Raw genomic sequence first — 19,813 nt, 5'->3', positions numbered from 1 at the left:
AAAAAATGAATTCTTTCCTGATAAAAGAAAGCTTTAATACGGCATCGGATATATTTTTAGCACATGGTAGCTGTAAGGCTTATTGCGATAATTCGCCTATCTATTTTAAATTCCTAAGTCTAATCGAAATTCGATCATATTTGAATTTTATTCCACAAAAATCTTATATTTTCTTCAAGATGCCTTCTATCGTCTATTTGAATATATTGACATTCAAAACATCTATAAAATCATGGTTTGTGCTGAAATCCGTGATCATAGTATATTTCTGATAGTTTTAGAATCTTATCATGTGATCAAATATATATATATACCATATTTAACCCTAAACCTATATATTCCTAATCAGTATCAGCATCTGAGCTTATATAGCTTTGTTCAACTATTTGTCTGTTTTTGTGCAATTCTTCCACCCAATTTGTAGACTTTGTTGATGGAATTTCAGGTCGATCTGTATTAACTACTATTTTGAATTTGAAGATATTTATCTTGACCAAACTTGGCAATTTCGAGCCTTATTATGCTCTTAATACACAAGCAATCGGTCATAGATTACGTATCAATTATGTTGATTATTTTAATTAAATCAGCATAGATATATTAGATTATGCTTTAATCTTTCATATTAACGCTTTATAAATAGTATGATATTTATTTAGATTTATTTTATTGTGGTATGAATAGGACACAATAAGTTAGTTGCCTGAAGAGCATCATTTCTGCTGCTCAACTGTAGTTGCTTTTGTTGACTCATTATATACATTTAGAAATTCAATTAGCGCCATAATTACAGCAAGTGCTTAATGATGATAATGCGTTTACCTCGCCAGCCGCAAGCCAAACCGCAGCCCAACTCCCAGCTACAGCTCCCGCTCAAGTTCTCCCTCCCGCTCTCTGCCCCCTCTGGGCTCAGCCTGCCTTGCAAATATAAGTGATGATTCTTAGCACTTAGTTGCTATGCACTTACAAGTGTATTGTCTAGATTGAACATCATTAACATATTAACTAGATAGACTTAAAAGAAACTTTGCCTGAAGCAGCTTTTGGCCAAAACAGAAAAAAAAGCACTTTGATATATATAATACGGCTTACAGTCCTGGCCAACGTCCACCTGCTCGCTTTTTATGCAGATTTATGCATTTTATATAATTTATACGCTCGTTTTGGCTAACAAGCAAAAAGTTTTGCCTCGACACAACTTTTGCTATGGCAACACAAGAGAAATGTGTTAAAAAAAAATGATGGGCCAGCAAAAAACTGCTTAAAAATCATTTATGTAAATTTTATAAATGCCACTTGGCCGACATGTTACACAAAATATTAGATTTGCAACACAATTTTCTGTTAATTAGTATTTGTTGTGCTGCATTTACACATCAAAAGGTTGCGCATACGCCTCGTGTGCTTAAAGCAAAAGAAAAAATTCGATTATTTCGAAATTAATTTACGTACAAAGTTTATTATTTAAATTGGAAAACACACGATCTCTACACTGTGCTACACAGCCTGAAAAGTCTCACTTTGAGAGCTTTGTTTTTTTAGCCATTTAGCGCCTCATTAAAACTGTTTACGATGCCGAGGACAATGGGCGATTGGCATGGGCTGAGCGTTAAGATCCGACACGTACTCAAGCGTTTTATTAATCGTATCGCGGCTGAAAGTATGCTGCTTAATTGCCAATTTTGATATTAGATTTTGCTCTTTATTGTGTTGACCTGGTAAATTTTTGCTTTAGGGCATAATAAAATGTCACTTTTACGGTCCCTAATCAAATAATTTGTATTTAGAATACGCTGCTCAGCTTTGTTTATTTCTCAAACGAACAAAAACAACCAAGGATTGCAATTTCCGTAAAGTACAGAGTACAATAGGAAGTCATAGCAGCTAGAATGCAGAGGGAGGGGAGAACAAAGGAGGGCGGGAGTAAATGTTTTACTTAGTAAAAAGATTAAACTAGTTTCATAACTGTCACTTAATATTCGAAAAGGAGTTGAGATAAACTTAAATTTAAGTCGCGATTCGACAAAAAGTACCAGAGAACAATATCTAAAACTTTGAAGCAAATTCGTCTAACTGCGCTCCATAGGCTAGGGGGAAGAGGGTGAGCAGAGAGTCTTCTGATTGTTTAACTTAATTTAAATATCAAAATAGTAATCCTATTGATAAAGGTCAACTTTCTAAATACAATGCCATACCATACTTCCATACACTTATATTGCATATCTGCCCAGAATATTGAGAAATTAATTTCTAACTTTACTTGACTTCTAGAACTCTAAGTGAACTTTCTTTTGAACAGCTTTTCATCTCATATGTACTTCCATATTTTAAAATATATCTTTGCAATTCTGTTCTTTCTAATATTACCTGACTGGAACTCTAGAACTCTATAAATCGCTTGTTTTTCGCTTAGCAAGAAAACTGTTGCTCTGCAAAAATATCAACATTTGCCCTTGGTTGCTGTTTTTACAATTTTTTTATTTGCATTTATATTTTATATACAATTTACAATATATATATATATATTTGTTTTGCCTGGGTTGTCGTTTGCTCTGCTTGTTTCATTAGCTCGTTTGTCCAATATCATTTCCTTTCTCTATATTCATATGTTTAGGTATATAATAATTGTTTCACATTATATTCAATTTTTGTATTGCACAACAACAAAAAAGAAGAGCGCAAACTGTGTTGCTTTTGATAAAATTAAACAACCGAATATCAACAGAGAAGTATTTGTTCTTTAACGCAATTCAATATTTTATATAATGAATAAATAATTTATGCGCTTTTATACAATTCGTTTTTATGTCGCATATATATATATATATGTGTATACTTATACTATATACATAAGTATTATGCATGTAATTAACGCCTTACAAATTTCTTTGCATTTGTCAAATCTGATTTACTACAGTGGATATCGCTATTATCGGAACTAAGTACATTTATGAAGAATATATAGGATTTAACTTATAGGAAAATATGTACATACTTTTGAGATATTAACGTGAATTCCATTAATTTACATTTTCGGAAAGTGTTAACAAAAGGCGCATAGTTTTTGATTTGATTATAATGTGAAATATGGTAAACAGTTCAAATTTGTATTATACTATGTTTCACATTTGCAAATTATAAAGAGAACTGTACAAATACAAAAACCCGCTCAACCATTTGCTAGTTTTTATTGCTTTCTGTTGCATATAACCGATACCTACTGTAGTTTTCAATTGAATGTACAACTAAGAAGCCTTTTGTTAAACTGCCACAACGATGACAACGTTTATATATATTTAATAAATATCTTCACTAAAGTCGATATGTTTGCTTAAAATATTAAAATGTATGCATACGCATATCTATATAATCCGTATAAGTATGCATAAGCACATATATATCTAGCTCTTTATATACACATATGTATTTCATATAAGTTATGTGGTGTCTATCGTTTCTACCAACTTGAGTATTCTTAACATACTAAACTTTTGTTCTAGCGGCCAGTGAAGGGCATCATCGCAATTGCAATCGCAATTGCAATTGCAGATGTTTAATATTCACATTTTTTAAAGCTTAAGTTCTTTTCTCTTTCGTTTTCTCATTTTAGATATACAATCTCTATGCATTATTGTTTTTAAATAGTCGATATTCGATTATAAACAATATAAAAAGCCAATTACTAAACAACTGCAACTAGTTAGTTAAAGATTTCCACTACACATACTGTATATATTATATATTAATATATACAATAGTTTAATTTTTGTTGGTTTCGTACTTAAATTCAATTATTTGTCAATTGATATTTGGTTAGATCAACCAGATGCTCATACAGCATATCCTCCTGGGGCGTCAGTCCGATCATAATCCAGCCCGATATCGCAGCAATGCTGCGCGTCACCGAGAGACTACTCCAAACACTCTGCACACTGTTGCTTAGCTATTAAGGATCAATACAGATTAGTGTAAGGACATCTGGAGGGGATTTTGTGGCTTACCAACTCTTGTTGTGTTAGCGTTATATTTGCATTGTTATTGATCAGATAGAGTTTCTCGTCAATGGAATCCGAGCATATGGTTAGGATTATTGTTGCAATATAGAGCATTGTGATGATAAGCCAGCGAAAAGATATTAATTCGCTGGCATTCGAGAAGCTCCAGCGACAAACGTCCATGCTGCAAATGAAAAGAAAACACAATCAATTATAAATTCATGTATATTTAATCGTATATCTAATTGCGGCTATCAATTTATTTGAAATCTGAAATCTTGATTCGCTGCGCTGTGAACTTAACCCACATTGCTTTTATTGCTCGCACTTCTGCCAAGTATTCTGACATTTATACTAATTAAATTAATATCTTGAGTGAAATGGCAAACAGTATTATTTCCTTGCGGTATGTACATATGTAGATTACACAAAGATATCAAAGGTCAAATGTTACTTATGATGCCCACGTACAAACGAAGCTATACACCAATGACATTTAGAAGGAAACGAATAAAAAAGCGGCAGCATCACATAAATCACAGAGCAGCACAGGATAACGAGGCGAAATGTCAGACTGACTTTTTGCACTTTCACTGCTGCCGCTCGAGCATAGGAAAGTGTGAAAGTGGGAAAGTGGAGTGTCCCATGGCAATGGCCAAAAACAGTAAACCGAGAACTGAACAGCAGACACTTTCAGTGCCAAAACGACCCGAAAATTCACCCACAAGCACACACCAACACCAACAGTCGCTGGCTTTAAAGGTCAAGAGTGCAGCAAAGCGAGCAGCGCAGTCAGCGCAGGCTGTGTGTGGGCAAAAGAGCAAAGTTTAAGGGCATTAAAAAATATATGTTTCTGTAGATGATGAAATTGGCCACGCAACATTATCGCAACAATAACCGACAACTGACAACAGCCACGAAGCCAAACAAAGCCGAGCAGCTCTTGAAATTTGCAATTCAAAATTAAGTATAGCATACTTTTCAGCGCCGCCAAGTGGCAATATTGACGCACACAACGCACGCCCACGCGACACACTTGGGCATTGTGTTGCCCAGAATTTACTGGCTGCCTACTATTCATATGTTCTTGACAGCAGGTCTGCCTGTTTGTGTGTGTGTGTGTTGTTTTTCAATGAAATGTGCGGGTCGCTTTAAGGGTTTCCACCTTGGGCAGTCGGTTTGCTTTGAGGTCAATGTGTTCTTGGGGCACCTAAACAGAAACACTTTGTTAGCACGCACACCGCAGCGAGTACTTCAAGTACATGAGTTTGACTTTCAATTTCTATATTTAGCGAAGGACTCGTAAACAAACTAATTGTGCCCACTGTTAAGATGCCAAACATACTTATCACACTTTCACTTACCGATCGAACACCGAAACCAGACAAATAATGGCCAAGCAGTAAAAGGTATTTAGATATATATCCGCAAATCCGGCATAATCGCTGATCAGTGCCAGGGCTTCTCCATTTGTCGCCGCTGCCGTTGTCGGCGTCGTCGTCGTCGTCGTCGTCGTAGTTGTAGTTGTGCCCGCTCCAGAGTCCGCTCCCCTCGCAGCATTGCTCAGTTCTATGCCCAAGCTTGGCATTTGGGTGGTTGTGGCTGCGTTTGCCGATGCTGCTGTTGTTGCCGTCGTCTCGCCCGCAAGACTCATGCTATTGATGACCTTTGCCCAATCCGTGGGATGGCTGCTCAGCACGAAGAGCAGATGGGCCAAGGCTAGACCAGCTAGCAGCCCATGGCATATGTTTGAAACGAGCAGCCAAATTCGTTGAATAACACAGGCAAGTTGAATATTGCTTGAGATGCCATTTCTACAAATTTTCAAAAAATTAAGACTCATTAAAATTGGATTTAGATAAATGAAAGTGGCTAATTAGAAGTTGAAGTAAATAAATAAATTAAATATTATAGTAAAAATATTTAAATAATACACTTAAATAAGTGCATATACTTATAACAAATATTTAGTTATCTGTACCTAAATCCTGCCTCGGCTAAATCAATAATACGCCCCAGGATTCGAACCGTGCTTCATCAGCCGGGCTTACATTCACCGAGAATATTATTGCCTTTTGAGTGGAACAGCTTGCTCACATTTAGTTTTATTGCTCAAACCAAGAATCTGTTATCTATTTTTATCTATTCAATATCTGATTTAGCAATAATCTAATATGAATTGTACTTGGAAATGCGGTATCTAAGCATATCCCATTCATTATATTCTCTCCAATGTGGTTGCCTTTTCTAAGCCCCTGACCACAAACTGAGCTCTGGGATTCTTGCGCAATTTTTGCACACACAAAACAGCTTAATATGTAAGCCCTGCTGAGATCCCATTGTTGGCACTAAAATAAACAGGCCAAGACAAGATAAGCACGAATAGAAATCAAACTTGCATTGCGGGGGAAGGAAACAAAGCACAAATTGGCAAATTGAATGGAATGGCAGGGAAACTAAAAATAGCCCGCAACCGCTGGCTTATGTGCACGCAATAGACGCTAGGAGTAGACGCCCACGCCGGTGTCTGAGTTAACCCACCGATTCAGGTCGGCATCGAGCAGACAGCGCGAATCACCATAGCTGCCACGACCGCTGGCTGTGCCGCCGTTGGAGCGAAAGAGACGTCCGGCGCCGCCCAGCTCTGCGGCCGAGATGCCATCGATGCCCATGCAGCTGCCGCTGGTGCCAGCTGCGCTGCGCGACGCGCCGACAAAGGAACGCTTATAGTAGCTCTGCTCCACTGGTCGATAGCCCGATGACGTCTGCAGGAACATTTTGTCGATGTGCGCGGGCGTATCGTCCGTGGGCGAGACGACCGGAGTGAATGGATTGTAGATCTCCTCGCCCTCGGCGGGCGCAATGTCATCCGCCAGCTCCTTCAGTATGGAGGATAGGCCACCAGCTGAGTAAAGTTTGCCTGCAGGTGAGAGCAAGAGGGAGAGAGAAAGAAAGAGAGCCCGTCAGTCAGATGGCAGCAGGAGTGAGGCATACAACTGCGCAGAATCGTATTTGTTGGCTGTTGAAAGCTTTTTTCTCAATGGAATACAATTTGGTCAATCTGAGACTGGGACTGGGACTGGGACTGAGTCTTGGGAGTTGCTGTTCTGTGACTTACTAATGAGCTGGCCCCGCTTGTCCCGCTGCGATTTCGTCTTGCGGTGCACCCGACGCTCCTCGAGGCTCTGATCAATTTCCAGTTCGCCCGACAGCGAGGCATCATGCATATCGGAGCACTGCTTCAGGTAGCGCATCAGGGTTTCATTAGCCTGGCGCACCTCCATCTCGCCGGCAGCTATGAGCTTCCGCTCACGCCTCCTGCGTGACTCTGACTTGCTACGCTTGCGGCGTGGACTCTTGTCGAAGCTGTTCCTTGAGCGCAGCGAACGTTGAGCGGGACTGGCCTGAGGATCTGACAGCGATTGCTGCTTGCGCGAGGCTCCACCGCTAGCGCTGCCTCCTCCGCCACCGGCTCCGCTGCTGCCCGCGCCCATGCTCAGCGCCGAGGGAGTCGGCGAACACTGTTTCAGCTCGCGATCTATGTAGCCCAATATGCCGCGATGGAAGGACGAGTCGACTTCCAGCGAGCGCAGCGCCGGAGACTGTGGCGAGTGTGTGCGCCGCGAGCGATGCCCGTGCGTAGCCGGCAGCTGGCGCAGTGTCTCCCGCAGACTCATTGCATCACCAGACGAGTTGCGGCTGCCATCGCTTTGCTTTGTTGGCTGCGTGGGCGATTCCAGGTGCGTGACCTCTGCAGCGGCTGCCGCAGCGACAGCTGCGCCAAGCGGCTCGTCAGCGCCCAGGGAAACGCTCTCCTCCTGCGTATCCTGCGTGGGCGGGGCATGTCCATTGACCAGCACCACCGTCTGCTGTGAGGTCTGACTGGGTGAGCCGACCATCTCAATGCTATCCGCCGAGCTCTGCGCACTGATGCGACCCGCCGCAGTTGTTGCTGTTGCTGCCGCTGTTGTTGTTGTCGTCGATGCTGCATCGTTGAGCGCCGCCGCACAGCTTTCCAGCGTCTCCACCACGGACGTTGCCTCCAGCTCCAGATCGGGCGGCGTTGCGGCCGCTGCGGCTGCCTCACGTTCCAAGCGCCGCTGACGCGCCTCGGTGCGCCGTTGTCGCTGGTGCTGTCGATGCACCTTGGGCTGAGTGGCCTCCATTTTCTCGAAGTCTGTAAATCCAATTAGTCTAGGCTGTTGTTGTTGTTGTTGTTGCTGCAACGGCTGGCTTGTCGCATAAGCTGCTGCGTGGCCTCATAACAGGTGGATTAGTCCAGGCAGGATGTTTGAACTTTTGTGCAGTCAAGTTTGTGGCTGCAGCTTTTCGCTTTGACCCAAATAATTATGCACAGCAGCAGCTGAAAACGTTGCACGCGCTTGCTGCAGCTACACCCGCACACACTCACACACACACACGCACACAGCCTTCGGGAATTTCTTTATTATTATTTCTTTAGTTTATTGCATTAGCCACGGCTCGAATTTCGGGCTTAATTAAATTGGTTTTAGCCCTTTGTCAATTGACAAATGACAATTCACTTAGAGCACTTAAAAATTTTGTGGTTTCTCTATGAAGGTCGCCCGGTGGAGACTTGGGAACCGTGTGTTTTGCTCGCGTTCGCGGCTGCTAAGCGACTGACTTGGCCTGGCCGAGACGGCAATGCAAAATGGCCCAAACCGAAATGCCCTGGCGCTGGCCTGGGTCGCATTCGGTGGTGGTTGCTTGTTGTTTGTGTCCTGCTTCCTGAAACGTAGTAACGAGCGCAGCAGCAGCAGCAGCAGCAGCAAAAGCTCTGCACAATGACGTCAGTCGCTGCGCGTCGTGAGTATTAACGCCCACACACACACACGCACATGCACACACACACATGGCCTGTGTGCTGGCATTATTGACAAATTCTATTTTTAGACAGCCGCCAGTACAAGCTAAGGTGGGGGATTTTTGTTTTTAGCAACACCTTGCCCCAAAACTTTGTCAGCTGCTTTGCGTGTGGCTACACTGAGAGAAACACGAATAAAAAGGCAGGCTATTAAGAATACTTACAAATATAGCATTGGCCTAATATGCCCCAATTTATAGACAATTTTCTGCATAGCATCTGACTGTCAATATATGTATGTATGTATGTGTGTACCTGGTCCAAGCTGAGGCAGTTGTAAGGCCAACCCAGCGCCGGGATTTGTTAAAACAAAGCAGTTGTCGTGTTTTTTGCGACATTTAGCACACCCACACAACTATCGCGCTAAACACACGCCGTCTCTCTCTCTCTCTCTCACACCCTTACTCACCCGCGTGCGCTCTACTTAATCGATAAATGCGTGGAAACGTCTCAGCTTGGTTCAAGCTACTGCGCAGCTTTCAGCCTGTACATCATGTTGATGACGTCAATCGCGAAAGCTTTCGAACCAAAACAACAACGAGGCTGACACAAAAGCCGGCTGAAGCTTTTTCAGCGCTGCCATTTAAAGGCGTCAGGCAAATTTTATTATCGTAAAGCGTGCAGAGGTGTCGTCTGGCTGCAGCAGACACGCAAAGCAAAAACAACTCGCGAATCGTTCGCGAAGGCTTCAGCTAACGGTGTCCGAAATGCCAAAAGGCGTTTGCCACTTGAACTGTCGCATGGAGCTCACTCTATGTCTATTACTCTCCCTTTCCCTTTCCCTCTTTCTCAGCCTATCTGTCCATCTCTGTCTCTCTTGGCTCTGGTCCTTAATGCGCTCTTGCGTTTAGTGCAAGGCAGCGGCAAGCTAACGACATTGGGCATACGTCACGACCGTGACGTCACAGTTTGACGTCAGTGTGCCGCAAACGTGAGAGGGCAAAGTAAAAGTTACGGAATTTTGGGGCATTGCCAAATTTTTCAAGAAGAAAGATCTGAATATCATGAATGTATTCTATATGTGTAAAGGCTTTGATGACAATGGACTTCAAATGGAACCTTCTTGACTAAGAAAAAAGGTTAAATCGAAAGAATGTATCCTTAAATGTGTCTGACGAACTCGTTCTTAAAAAAGTGCTACAAAAGAAAGCAAAAAATATAAAAAACAATTCCTTTAAATAAATAAAAAGTATTATTGGAACCCTGCAAACAGGACAGTCAACATTCCAGTTAATCAAAAGGAAAGCACTTTGGCAACCCTGGCCATGATGCGTTGCCCCGGGCAACTGGACTGGATTGTTTTGTCAATAAACGGACACGCGGGCAAAGTTCAGGCGAAAACTACGCATTAGACTACAATAAAATGCCGCTGCTTGAAGCGCCCGCCGAGTACGCGGAATCCTCGCCGGAGCACTCACTGCAGCCAGAGATGCCGCTGCTGCTGGCTCCGCTGCCCGGGCCTGCCGCACTGGCACAGCTACGTCCGCCTCCGGCTGAGGTGCGGCTACAACAACAGCAGCAACAACTACAACAACAACAACAGCAACTGCAAGTGGAACGGCAAAATCGTCGCCAAATGGGACGCAGAAACTCTTACGATCGCGATGTGCCCATTCTGGAGGAGACCGAACACTTTCCAGCCTTTGTGCACCTGCTGCCCGTGGTGCTGCCGCCACAGCTGCCGGAGCCAACGCTGGATGAGCTCCTGGTAAGGGTGTTAACTAGAGGCATAAATGAATCTCTCTCTCTGACCATGTGCATGTTTGTAGCGTCGGGTGACGCAGCGCACGGATCTGGAACATGTGGAATCGGTGCGTCTGCGTGTTATATCCTACTCGGTGAGCCTGTCGAGGCTTTCGCTCTTCCTGCCACGTCTGCAGCAACTGGATCTCAGCGGCAGTGTGCTGAGCTCTCTGCGGGATCTCGGCTACGGCCTGACGCAGCTCAACCACTTGAACATCAGCAATTGCGGACTGAATAGCTTCGATGGCACCAGCGGCCTGCCAGCCCTGAGAGTGCTCATAGCGGATGGCAACATGATACAGCGCGTGGGTCCACTGACGGAGCTGGGCCAGCTGCAGATGCTGCAGGCGCGCAACAATCGCATCAGCGAACTGGGCCTGCTCACGTTTCTGGGCCTGTGCCCGCAGCTCCAGGAGCTGGATCTGTCTGGCAATCCCGTCTGCCGTTTGCCACTCTACCGCGATGTGCTCAGACGCAGCGTGGCCACGTTACAGCTGCTCGACGGACAGCCCATCCAAGCTGAGAGTGAACTGGCAGCTGAGCCGGAGGATGCGCACAGCTCCTTGTCCAGCGATTCGGAGTCGGCACCACAGAACCATCAGAATAGTCACGCTGGAACTGGATCACGGCCTGCCACGGCATTGGTCACGTTGGATTCGCAACGCTCCCAGCGCCAGGCAGCCACGTCCAGCACACCTGTTGCGGGCTCGGTGCTGGGCCTAGTGCGGCAGCGACGTCGACGCAGTGGTCATGCCTGGGTCAGCTCCTCCAGCGGATCAAATAGCTCCAGCTCCTCGGCGGGCTCCACGCGTGCGCCCTCCATTAGCTCGTGCTCCTCACACAGCAGCTTGGACTTGCACTCCAACTCCTATGCCTTCAATGCCCTTGGAACTCTAGATTAGGTTGAATAAACAGGATAAATAGTTGCTTACAAAACAGCTAGAAATTTATTGTGATTGAGCTAAAAATATTGTATAATTCATGAATTGTGGCTAATTAATAAAGTTATAGAAACTTTGATGTTTTATTTACTAGATTTCTGTTTGATATAAAATTCGAATTCATTTCATTTGTATATCTTGTTATACCCTTCTTTTATCTTGAAATGTATAAGACTTTTCGTGAGATATTCCAACTCCCTTCAACTTTTTATATTCTTGATCAGCATCTATAACTCCACCTATCTTCACTTTATATGAAGCCCCTAGATAAATCACATAGATTTAAAGTTCAATTCCCTTTGCAGGGTATTCAACATTTGTCACGAACTGTGGCATATTCGAACCCATCAAGCATTTCTAATTTTGATCTTTATCCAAATCTCAAGCTATCTTCTCTTTATATGAAATCTACATATATTATGGGAAAGCTTTTATATGTGAAATTGGGTTGGGTATAGATATAAGTATATTGTACACCGTACTTATAAGTCTGCAAGTATCTTTAATCTACGGCATTCGCAAATGTTCCTAAAACTCCGCTTGAAAAACATCAAAGTTCCAAATAACTCCTTAAATCCACGAGCTGTACTCAAAACGTTTCGGATAGTTCTCTAATATCATGAACTGTCCCTTACTTTTTAAGCACACCTCGCACGTTTTCTAGAGGACTTTTTAAACTACACCAAAACATTGTCTACGTCTATCTGTGCTCGGGTGCTTCTAATTGTGTTTGTATCTTAAGAAATATTTTGTCTTCTATCTTAAAGGGGCTTAGATCCCTAAAAAAAGAATGCAAAAATGTTATAAAATTCCAAATGGACTACTCCGTATATGTGTACTGAAACAAAGCTGCCGATGGCGATCGAACTGGCACCAATTGACTGGTGCCATTCGGATTGCGAAAGACCATGTAGTCGCGCCCATTTATCAGGCGTCGCACTCCGGCCCCGTTGTGATGCCCGCCCAGAATTAGGCCGTGCTCCCTGCCGGCCTGCCGCCAGCGCTGCTGGCCACCGTGCAGATGCTCGCCGCCATGATTGAAGATGCTCTGGTATGGTGGCGGCGGGGTCACATTCTGGGCATCTGTGGAGGTTCCCAGCAGCGGTTTGTCGCCGCTGTGCAGGCGCCGCAGGCCGCGCAGCCAACGCGATGGCCGCACGGACTGGCCATTGGGTGTGCGTCCGATGCCGTGTCTCGCCCATTTGTTGGCCTCGTGCCGGCCGTTGATGTAGCGGAACAGCAGCTCCGTGGTGAACACGACCAGTGAAGTGGCAAAGCCGGTCAGCATTATGTAATAGGTCATCATGAGGTCACCGTTTCTCAGCTGGCGCTCGGTGCTGCCCAGATCCTGTGGGCAAATTTCGGCGCTCGGCAATTCCCTGGCCGACAAATGCTTGATAATGCCGGACTCTACCAGATTGAGAAGTCTACAAATAATATATTTATATATTATAATGATTATATATAAACAAATTAATTTTCCTACTCGGGGTCGAAGAGTTCGCTGAGATTCGAACCAATGGGATAGGCAAAAGTTCGCTTCTTGGTCAGAAATGGCTCCTTGGCCATGGCAAACGGACAGTGAATCTTCTCATCGTGAAAGCTGACTGACTTGCGATACAAATAATCCCTATACAGCAATATATTGATCGCTGGCCGATCCCGCACGAACACATATCCATTGCGCTCCACATAGTTCTGCAGATTGTAAGTATCGTTGGAGGCATCCGTGAATACAGCATAATTATTCTGAATCATGCGATTGAGCATGAAAAGCGATTCGTTGGTCTTCATGAAAGAAAAGGAGTAAAGCAATTATAGATCAATTATGATGGTTTCAAGAGATGTATTTCAACATATCTATTTCAACAGTAAACCCTCCCCTTACGTCGGAAAATGCGTGAAAAACTATTTCATTTTCCCTCCGATCTTCGTCAAACTCATCTTCATGTAACTACGTTAAATATTGTTTTCATATGAACGAATATCCCCTCTATGCGATTCTCATGAATTCAAGTAAGGCTCGCAGGCTTTCATGCGTGGATTCATGCGTGGATAGCAACTGAATAAGTCTTGCTGCCAATCTAATCAACTATCTATTATATCAGCTTACACGTTCACACTTATTAAGTCTCTCTCTCTCTCTCTCGCTCGATAACTCTCCATCTGTCTTTCTCTCTCTTTCACTCTCTATCTCTCCTCCTCTCTCTCTCCCCCTCCCTCTCTTCCTCTTTCTCTTTCTATATTTGTATTCAATGTTCTTACTCCTGCTCTAATCTGTTCTCTTACTATATTTTTCAGTGATGTGCTTAAATAGAAGTCTGTCCCTCCCCTATAAATAGATGTCGTGGAATTTGTGGGTAAGTGCATATTCACATATACATTTATAAATAGATGGAATTTATGCTAAGGCATTTAAGATATAGCCACGGGTGATGTCCTTGTAAAATATAATTATATAAAATGGGAATTAACTAATCAAATAATTAATTAGTTAATTCATCCATACTTGGGTGAAAATCCTCCCTATATATAATGTGTATAAAAACTCACCGTTCGTATTGCGTACTCCACGCCGCCCCCTCGCATGGATACAAAGTGTTTGTTCTTTGTGAGAATATCGTTCACCGTGTTGAAGGGCAGTGTGAACTTTGAAAGGGTCAGAAATGCAGTCAAATTGGCGGTATAAAACGAGGTTAAAATTGTAATAAATATCCACCAGGTCGCAAAGAGCAGGCGTGTCGAATCTGCGATTAAATATAGTAGTACATAGTATATATAGATACTTTTTAATTGAAACGACAAACTCGACGATTGCATGTCCAGTGAATCGAATCGCCGGCACATGGCTGCAATGCAGCTCGAATGGCCGATGCTTATCGCTGCATTAGGGTTAATTGCTAGTTCACCTGCGATGGGGGAGAGGGTGCTGCCCTGCTTCATCAGTGCACCGTAGACGAACCAGGCGCAATGGCCCAAGGAATAGGGCTGCTGCACTGAATCGCCCGTCAGGCGATTGCGTATAATGATCAGCATATAAATGATGGGCCCAACGGCCAGCAGCGAGACGAAGATGAGTATCCAGACCCAAAATTCGAATGGCGCCAGCAAACCAGAGCCGCCGGCAGACTCCCGCGGCCGTTGCATAACCATAATCCATTCGCCCTCATCCAGTGTGGTCGTGGAATAGAAGACAAAGGTGCGCTGCTCAGACAGCGAGGGTATAAAGGCGGCGGCCAGATCCACCAGCTGTCATGGAAGACTTAGGATATATGGGCACAGGATTGAAGGGGTGCTCTGCACTTACGCTATTGTTGACCATTTCGATTAGACTGCGATCCAAGTCTGCCGTGGAACCAATTATGTTGTCCTGCGGCACAACCACGTCGTAGGTGAAATTGAACTTCTCCTGGAGGAAGCCAATGATCTGAAATGAAACACCGCGGCCAACCCGAGTGCCATTGTCGAGCATTTCGGTGTAGCTCAATGGATAATCCTCCAGCGTGGCAATGCGCAGATGTTTCCCATTTATCCACTCCCTCATGTTGCGCAGCTTCTCCTTTTTGTTGCGTATCACCTCCAGCGTTTCTATGGGCGCATCCCCGTCCAGTCCCACATTCGCCGCCTCCACATCAATGGGCAGCTCCGTGACCAGGCTCCCATCCTCGTTAAGTTGTATCAGATCCGCTGGCAGGGTATCGTTAATCGGTGGGCAGGCCAGGCACAGTGCGGCGGCCACAAGCAGCTCGATTCCTGTAGCCATTTAAGCCAGACTCTTACCGTTAGCTGCTCTAGTAACTGGCTGGCTTTTTGCGCTTTCGCATACTGGTTCCAGCCGGGTACAGTTGCCGATTTCCCAACGTACCGTTAGACCCAGAGACTCGAGCGTTACTAAAACCACAATTCCTATGAACCCAAACGCTTCATATGCATGTGTAAATATGGCTCTTGTATGCTTGACCCACAACAAACACAATTAACAATAATGACAAGTGTAAATATGGCGGGACACACACACGCACACACACACAGGAGTACCAGCTGCGAGTGCCTCCTACTCCCTCGGTCCCATGCAGATTGTCAGCTTTGATTAGCTGCCATATATGATTTCTAGACTGGCGGGCACAAAATCCACACATGGTATGGCTAATGAAACGTCGCAACTATTGACTACTTAAGAAAATACAAATATAGTTCAAGTCCACGCATGTTGGCCTATTGCCTAATGGGCCATAGAAGATTGCCCACAAAGCGTGTGGTTATATAAGCTCAAGGACAATGCGCGTCCTGTGGGTCAAGTTTACACTATGCGATTGTCTAATAGCAAAAGTTATGGCTTAATATGTCACAATTACAGTTTATTACCCAGAAATGTGAAATATTCATGATTCGTAATTAGTAAAAGAACATGACAAACAAATTTAAATGAAATGTAAGTCGATTTTTGCTCAACGAATAGCTGTTTGCATTGACGGACAGACAGATTGATTGATTGACAGAATTGATTGATTGACTGACTGACCGATTGATTGACTGACTGACTGACTGATTCATTGACTGACTGATTGATTGACGGACTAATCAATTGATTAATTGACTGATTGATTGATTGACTGACTGGCCACTTGATTGACACACTGTTTAACTGTGATGGACTGGCTAATTGATTAACTGACTGGCTGTTTGATTGACAAGCCGACTGATCGACTGACTGATGAACAGGTATATTGACTGACCTGCTGATTGATTAACAGGCAGCCAAAGCATGTGGCAGGAAGGTGTAACTTGCACAGTAGTTGCTCATGTGATTTCAGCGCAAAATTCCGCCCTAAAGTGTGGAAAATTGGTGGAAAACACTTGTAAACAAATTTTCACATATATTTACTTGATGGAATTAAAGCTTTTTTTCGAAAAATCGTTGTGTAAATTCATAGAATTCAAATTTCACTCCTTTTAAAAATGTCTACCCGCTCTCTCTCTCTCTCGCTCTTACACTCAGTATTCCCCCTTGTCAGTCTACCTTTGAGAAACTGTGAGATGAGTGGGAAACTACGAATAAAATATATAATTTATTAAACTTGTTATATCGTATAAAGTTATTTAAGTTTATTAAACCTAAGTTAAGATGTATAATTTATTTTACTTGGCACTAGGTAGTCATTAGTATCTACACGAACTATATACACTTGCAAATCCTGACTGGGTCAACGGAAGCGGCTGCTGTTTTCGAGCACCTCACTGCTGGAGCCCATTCCCAGGCTGTTCTGGTTGCACTTGCAGTCCTCGCCGTCGACCCGGCCCTTGCCGGAGGTTAATATGCGCATGCCTTCGGCAAATTTGGGAAATCCGGACATGGTTTCCTTAATTGTGGTCATCATCACCGGCAGATACATAAAGAAGTCTTTAAAGTGACCCACAACCGTGTGATAGTCAATGGGTCTGCCGTTGGCGCCACCTCCCCCCGTGCCCTGGTAGTTGCCATCAATGTCAATATCATTGCCAGCCGAGCCGTAGGGCAGGCCGCAGCAATGCCGCATAGCTGCGAGAATCGCAAAATTCATTATAATCGTGAAACCCGAACGGCTAACATAATTGCGACTTACCCAACAAGAATATGATTGCGGCTGCTTGAATTTGCCTGCTTTCGACTGCCATGATATCAACTCTTGAGACCGGGGTATTTTATGGAAATGCTCAGCTCTTGTCATGGGGGCCGAGCATTTATAACATTTCAAACAAATTGCATGCTAAGCACAATTCGCCATTTCGCTTCAGTTTCAGACGTTTTGTTGTGGTTTTCAGTTTTACGCTGAATACAGCAGAAAAACTCGAAACTCTTTGCCAAAATTTGATTTTCAATGTTATTGCTAAAGACCTTTTCAAGTGGAAAAGCACAGCACATTATTATTATTGTAACAAGTCTCCGACTTGGTTGAAAAATACTGCAACAAAAAAAGTCGAATTTGCTTTGGGTTTATAAAAAAACATTGCTCATACAACACATACATATATTGATATAGAAATTCCATTTTTTTTTTTTTTGTTTGTTATTTTCTTCTTTTTTACTATAATATTTTATGGGAAATATTTGCTACGCTGATTAAAAAATATTTACATTTAAAGTTTTGACTTCAAGTTAAAGAAGAGAATTCAAATATTAGCTCCATCTATTGTGGCGTTGCGGAACTAGCAGTCTTTAATTCATTTTGTAGGTACACACTGACAGCACTTTGTAGTTACACCTACAATTACATAGATGGCGCCAGTTACGCAGAATTCTATTAACTTTATTTTTATTGACTTAATATACAAAACTTTTTATTCATATGTTATTAATTTATTTGTTAGCTTAAACGCACAGCTTGAAAATTGGATATCAACAAATTAAATTAACTTCGAAATATATTCGCTTAAAAGTTTGCAAACGCAAATATTGAAAACGCGTAAACAGAGCTATTAATAAAATGACTAATAATTACTAATTAGGAAATTAGCATATTCAATAATATTCGAAACCTGATGCGGACCTAAAAACTTTAATAATTTCTGATCATTTTGACAAAGAAGTGATTAAAAGCTGTGAAACATTTATCATAAACAGGCATCCAAAATCTATTTAAGCGAAATTACAAAACTTTTGTGTGACTTTGATGTGACTTAAAATAGTCAAGAACTTGAGAAACAAGCTGGCCATGCGCAGGTGAAATACGAAGCGAAAAGCACACGTAAGAATGTTACAGTCGGGTGCAGCCGACTAAGCGATACCCCTTACCTAACAATTTGAAAAGAGATCAATTTTTGCAAAATAATATGAAATTGTTATTTAGCGAAGGTTAAGCCGATCTGCCACGCCCACAGTGGGTGTATCCATTGTATATATTCCAAAATGAAAGAACGTACGAACAGTGAGTATTACAAGCAAACCAATATACCCGATTCAGTCTATAAAGTCAGTGAGAAACTAATTGGCTTTGTCGTTAAGCAGTTAATAGGCGATACCCTGTAATCAAATGTGTGCTTCAGTCGCGCGCTCAAGTTCAAAGTCAACGAGAAAGTCGTGCTGCCGCACAACGCCTGGCATTAACCTTAACACTGACCGAATTACATGGACAGGCAGCAGTTATATTTGGGGGGGCTGCAGGCAGCTTTATAAAGTGCTGCAATCAGCTCGAAAAGCGAGTAGAAGAAGCAGAGAAATAACGTAATTGATGTTTTTATTTCATTTACCTTTTGGCACTTGCATGCGAAACCGTTGATCATCGCACAAATGGGCAGCTATTAGCCGCAAAAACACGTTCCGAGGCAACGTCTCCATATTCGAAATTGGCCATTATTATGAGCCGGGCTTTATTGGTGCTTTATGTGCTTTTTAAAAAAACATTTGTAACAAGTTTTATGGCCACACAAGTCGAGCCGATATCGGCACACGACAGTTGTGCTGGCAGTTGTAAGAGGGTGTTTCGAGAAATCAATTAAAATATGAGCCGGATGATTGCGCTAAAAGGTAATCAGGGCTGCAAATCAGACCAAAAATATTTATGGGATTTGAGCCAGCTTTCAGCCTTAAAGTGCGGCTCGCGAAACTTGTATCTGGTGCTTCGAGAAATCAATAAAAATGTAAGCCTGATGAATGTGCTGAAAAGTAATCAGGGCTGCCTATAAAAAATGTTTTGGGGATTTGAACCAGCTTTCTACCTTTAGGATCGCTTCGTGAAACTGGGCTATGCTGATTCGAAAAGTCAATTAAAACTTCAGCATGAATACCGCTTTCATATAATCAGGGCTGCAAATAAGAAACTTGGATTTGAACCAGCTTTCTGGTTCGATAAGCTGCTCTAGCTTTAATCAGGTCAGCAAACCAAGTATAAAAGGATTTAATGGTTTGAACCAGCTTACAGCCTCAAAGCCAGATCTTTCAACACTTTTAATAAATTATATTTTGTAATCTAATGTTGCCCTCTGTGCTGAAACTATTGCAAGCCGTAAATATTTTCATACACAAGATACGGGCTATATTTGTTAACTTCCCACTTTGGTTTGATCGTGGGCCCAAGTTATTTATACTTTCGGCCAGATCTTCCTCAAAAGTTCTTTATTTTCTTTTTGAGTAAGCTCTTAGAAATAGTTTGCCAAGCCGGACTCACGCCCTTTGCCTTTAATTGCGATGGAAAGCCATTTAACTTTTTACTTAATTCATTTAAAGTCGTAAATTCTTTTTAATCATTGCGATTAAACTAAACAAATCGATA

At 42.8% G+C, this 19,813-nt stretch overlaps 4 protein-coding genes across 4 annotated transcripts; 1 reads left to right on the top strand and 3 right to left on the bottom strand.

Moving 5' to 3' along the window:
* Window positions 1-2,473: 2,473 nt before the first annotated feature.
* On the bottom strand, window positions 2,474-8,603 carry LOC115770078. The gene is made up of 5 exons (XM_030715184.1): window positions 7,114-8,603; window positions 6,537-6,915; window positions 5,360-5,809; window positions 4,002-4,179; window positions 2,474-3,943 (listed from the first exon to the last, which is right to left on the bottom strand). The coding sequence occupies exons 1-5, from the start codon at window positions 8,159-8,161 to the stop codon at window positions 3,788-3,790; spliced, it is 2,211 nt and encodes a 736-aa protein (XP_030571044.1). The 5' UTR covers window positions 8,162-8,603; the 3' UTR covers window positions 2,474-3,787.
* Window positions 8,604-10,099: 1,496 nt separating this feature from the next.
* Window positions 10,100-11,601, top strand: LOC115770083. Its single transcript, XM_030715193.1, has 2 exons — window positions 10,100-10,588; window positions 10,650-11,601. The coding sequence occupies exons 1-2, from the start codon at window positions 10,244-10,246 to the stop codon at window positions 11,523-11,525; spliced, it is 1,221 nt and encodes a 406-aa protein (XP_030571053.1). The 5' UTR covers window positions 10,100-10,243; the 3' UTR covers window positions 11,526-11,601.
* Window positions 11,602-11,737: 136 nt separating this feature from the next.
* On the bottom strand, window positions 11,738-15,327 carry LOC115770079 (glutamate receptor ionotropic, delta-1). The gene is made up of 5 exons (XM_030715185.1): window positions 14,872-15,327; window positions 14,474-14,813; window positions 14,118-14,311; window positions 13,051-13,352; window positions 11,738-12,991 (listed from the first exon to the last, which is right to left on the bottom strand). The coding sequence occupies exons 1-5, from the start codon at window positions 15,325-15,327 to the stop codon at window positions 12,385-12,387; spliced, it is 1,899 nt and encodes a 632-aa protein (XP_030571045.1). The 3' UTR covers window positions 11,738-12,384.
* A 1,441-nt stretch (window positions 15,328-16,768) lies between these two features.
* Window positions 16,769-17,219, bottom strand: LOC115770315. The gene is made up of 2 exons (XM_030715551.1): window positions 17,168-17,219; window positions 16,769-17,103 (listed from the first exon to the last, which is right to left on the bottom strand). Exons 1-2 carry the CDS (start codon window positions 17,217-17,219, stop codon window positions 16,769-16,771), a joined length of 387 nt encoding a protein of 128 aa, XP_030571411.1.
* Between the last annotated feature and the right edge of the window lie 2,594 nt (window positions 17,220-19,813).

This window comes from Drosophila novamexicana, unplaced genomic scaffold (genome assembly GCF_003285875.2).
Source record: "Drosophila novamexicana strain 15010-1031.04,08,12 unplaced genomic scaffold, DnovRS2.1 tig00004555-arrow-pilon, whole genome shotgun sequence".
Lineage (NCBI taxonomy): Eukaryota > Metazoa > Arthropoda > Insecta > Diptera > Drosophilidae > Drosophila > Drosophila novamexicana.
The sequence above is the reverse complement of the archived record's forward strand: the minus strand, read 5'-3'. Positions and strand labels throughout refer to the sequence as shown.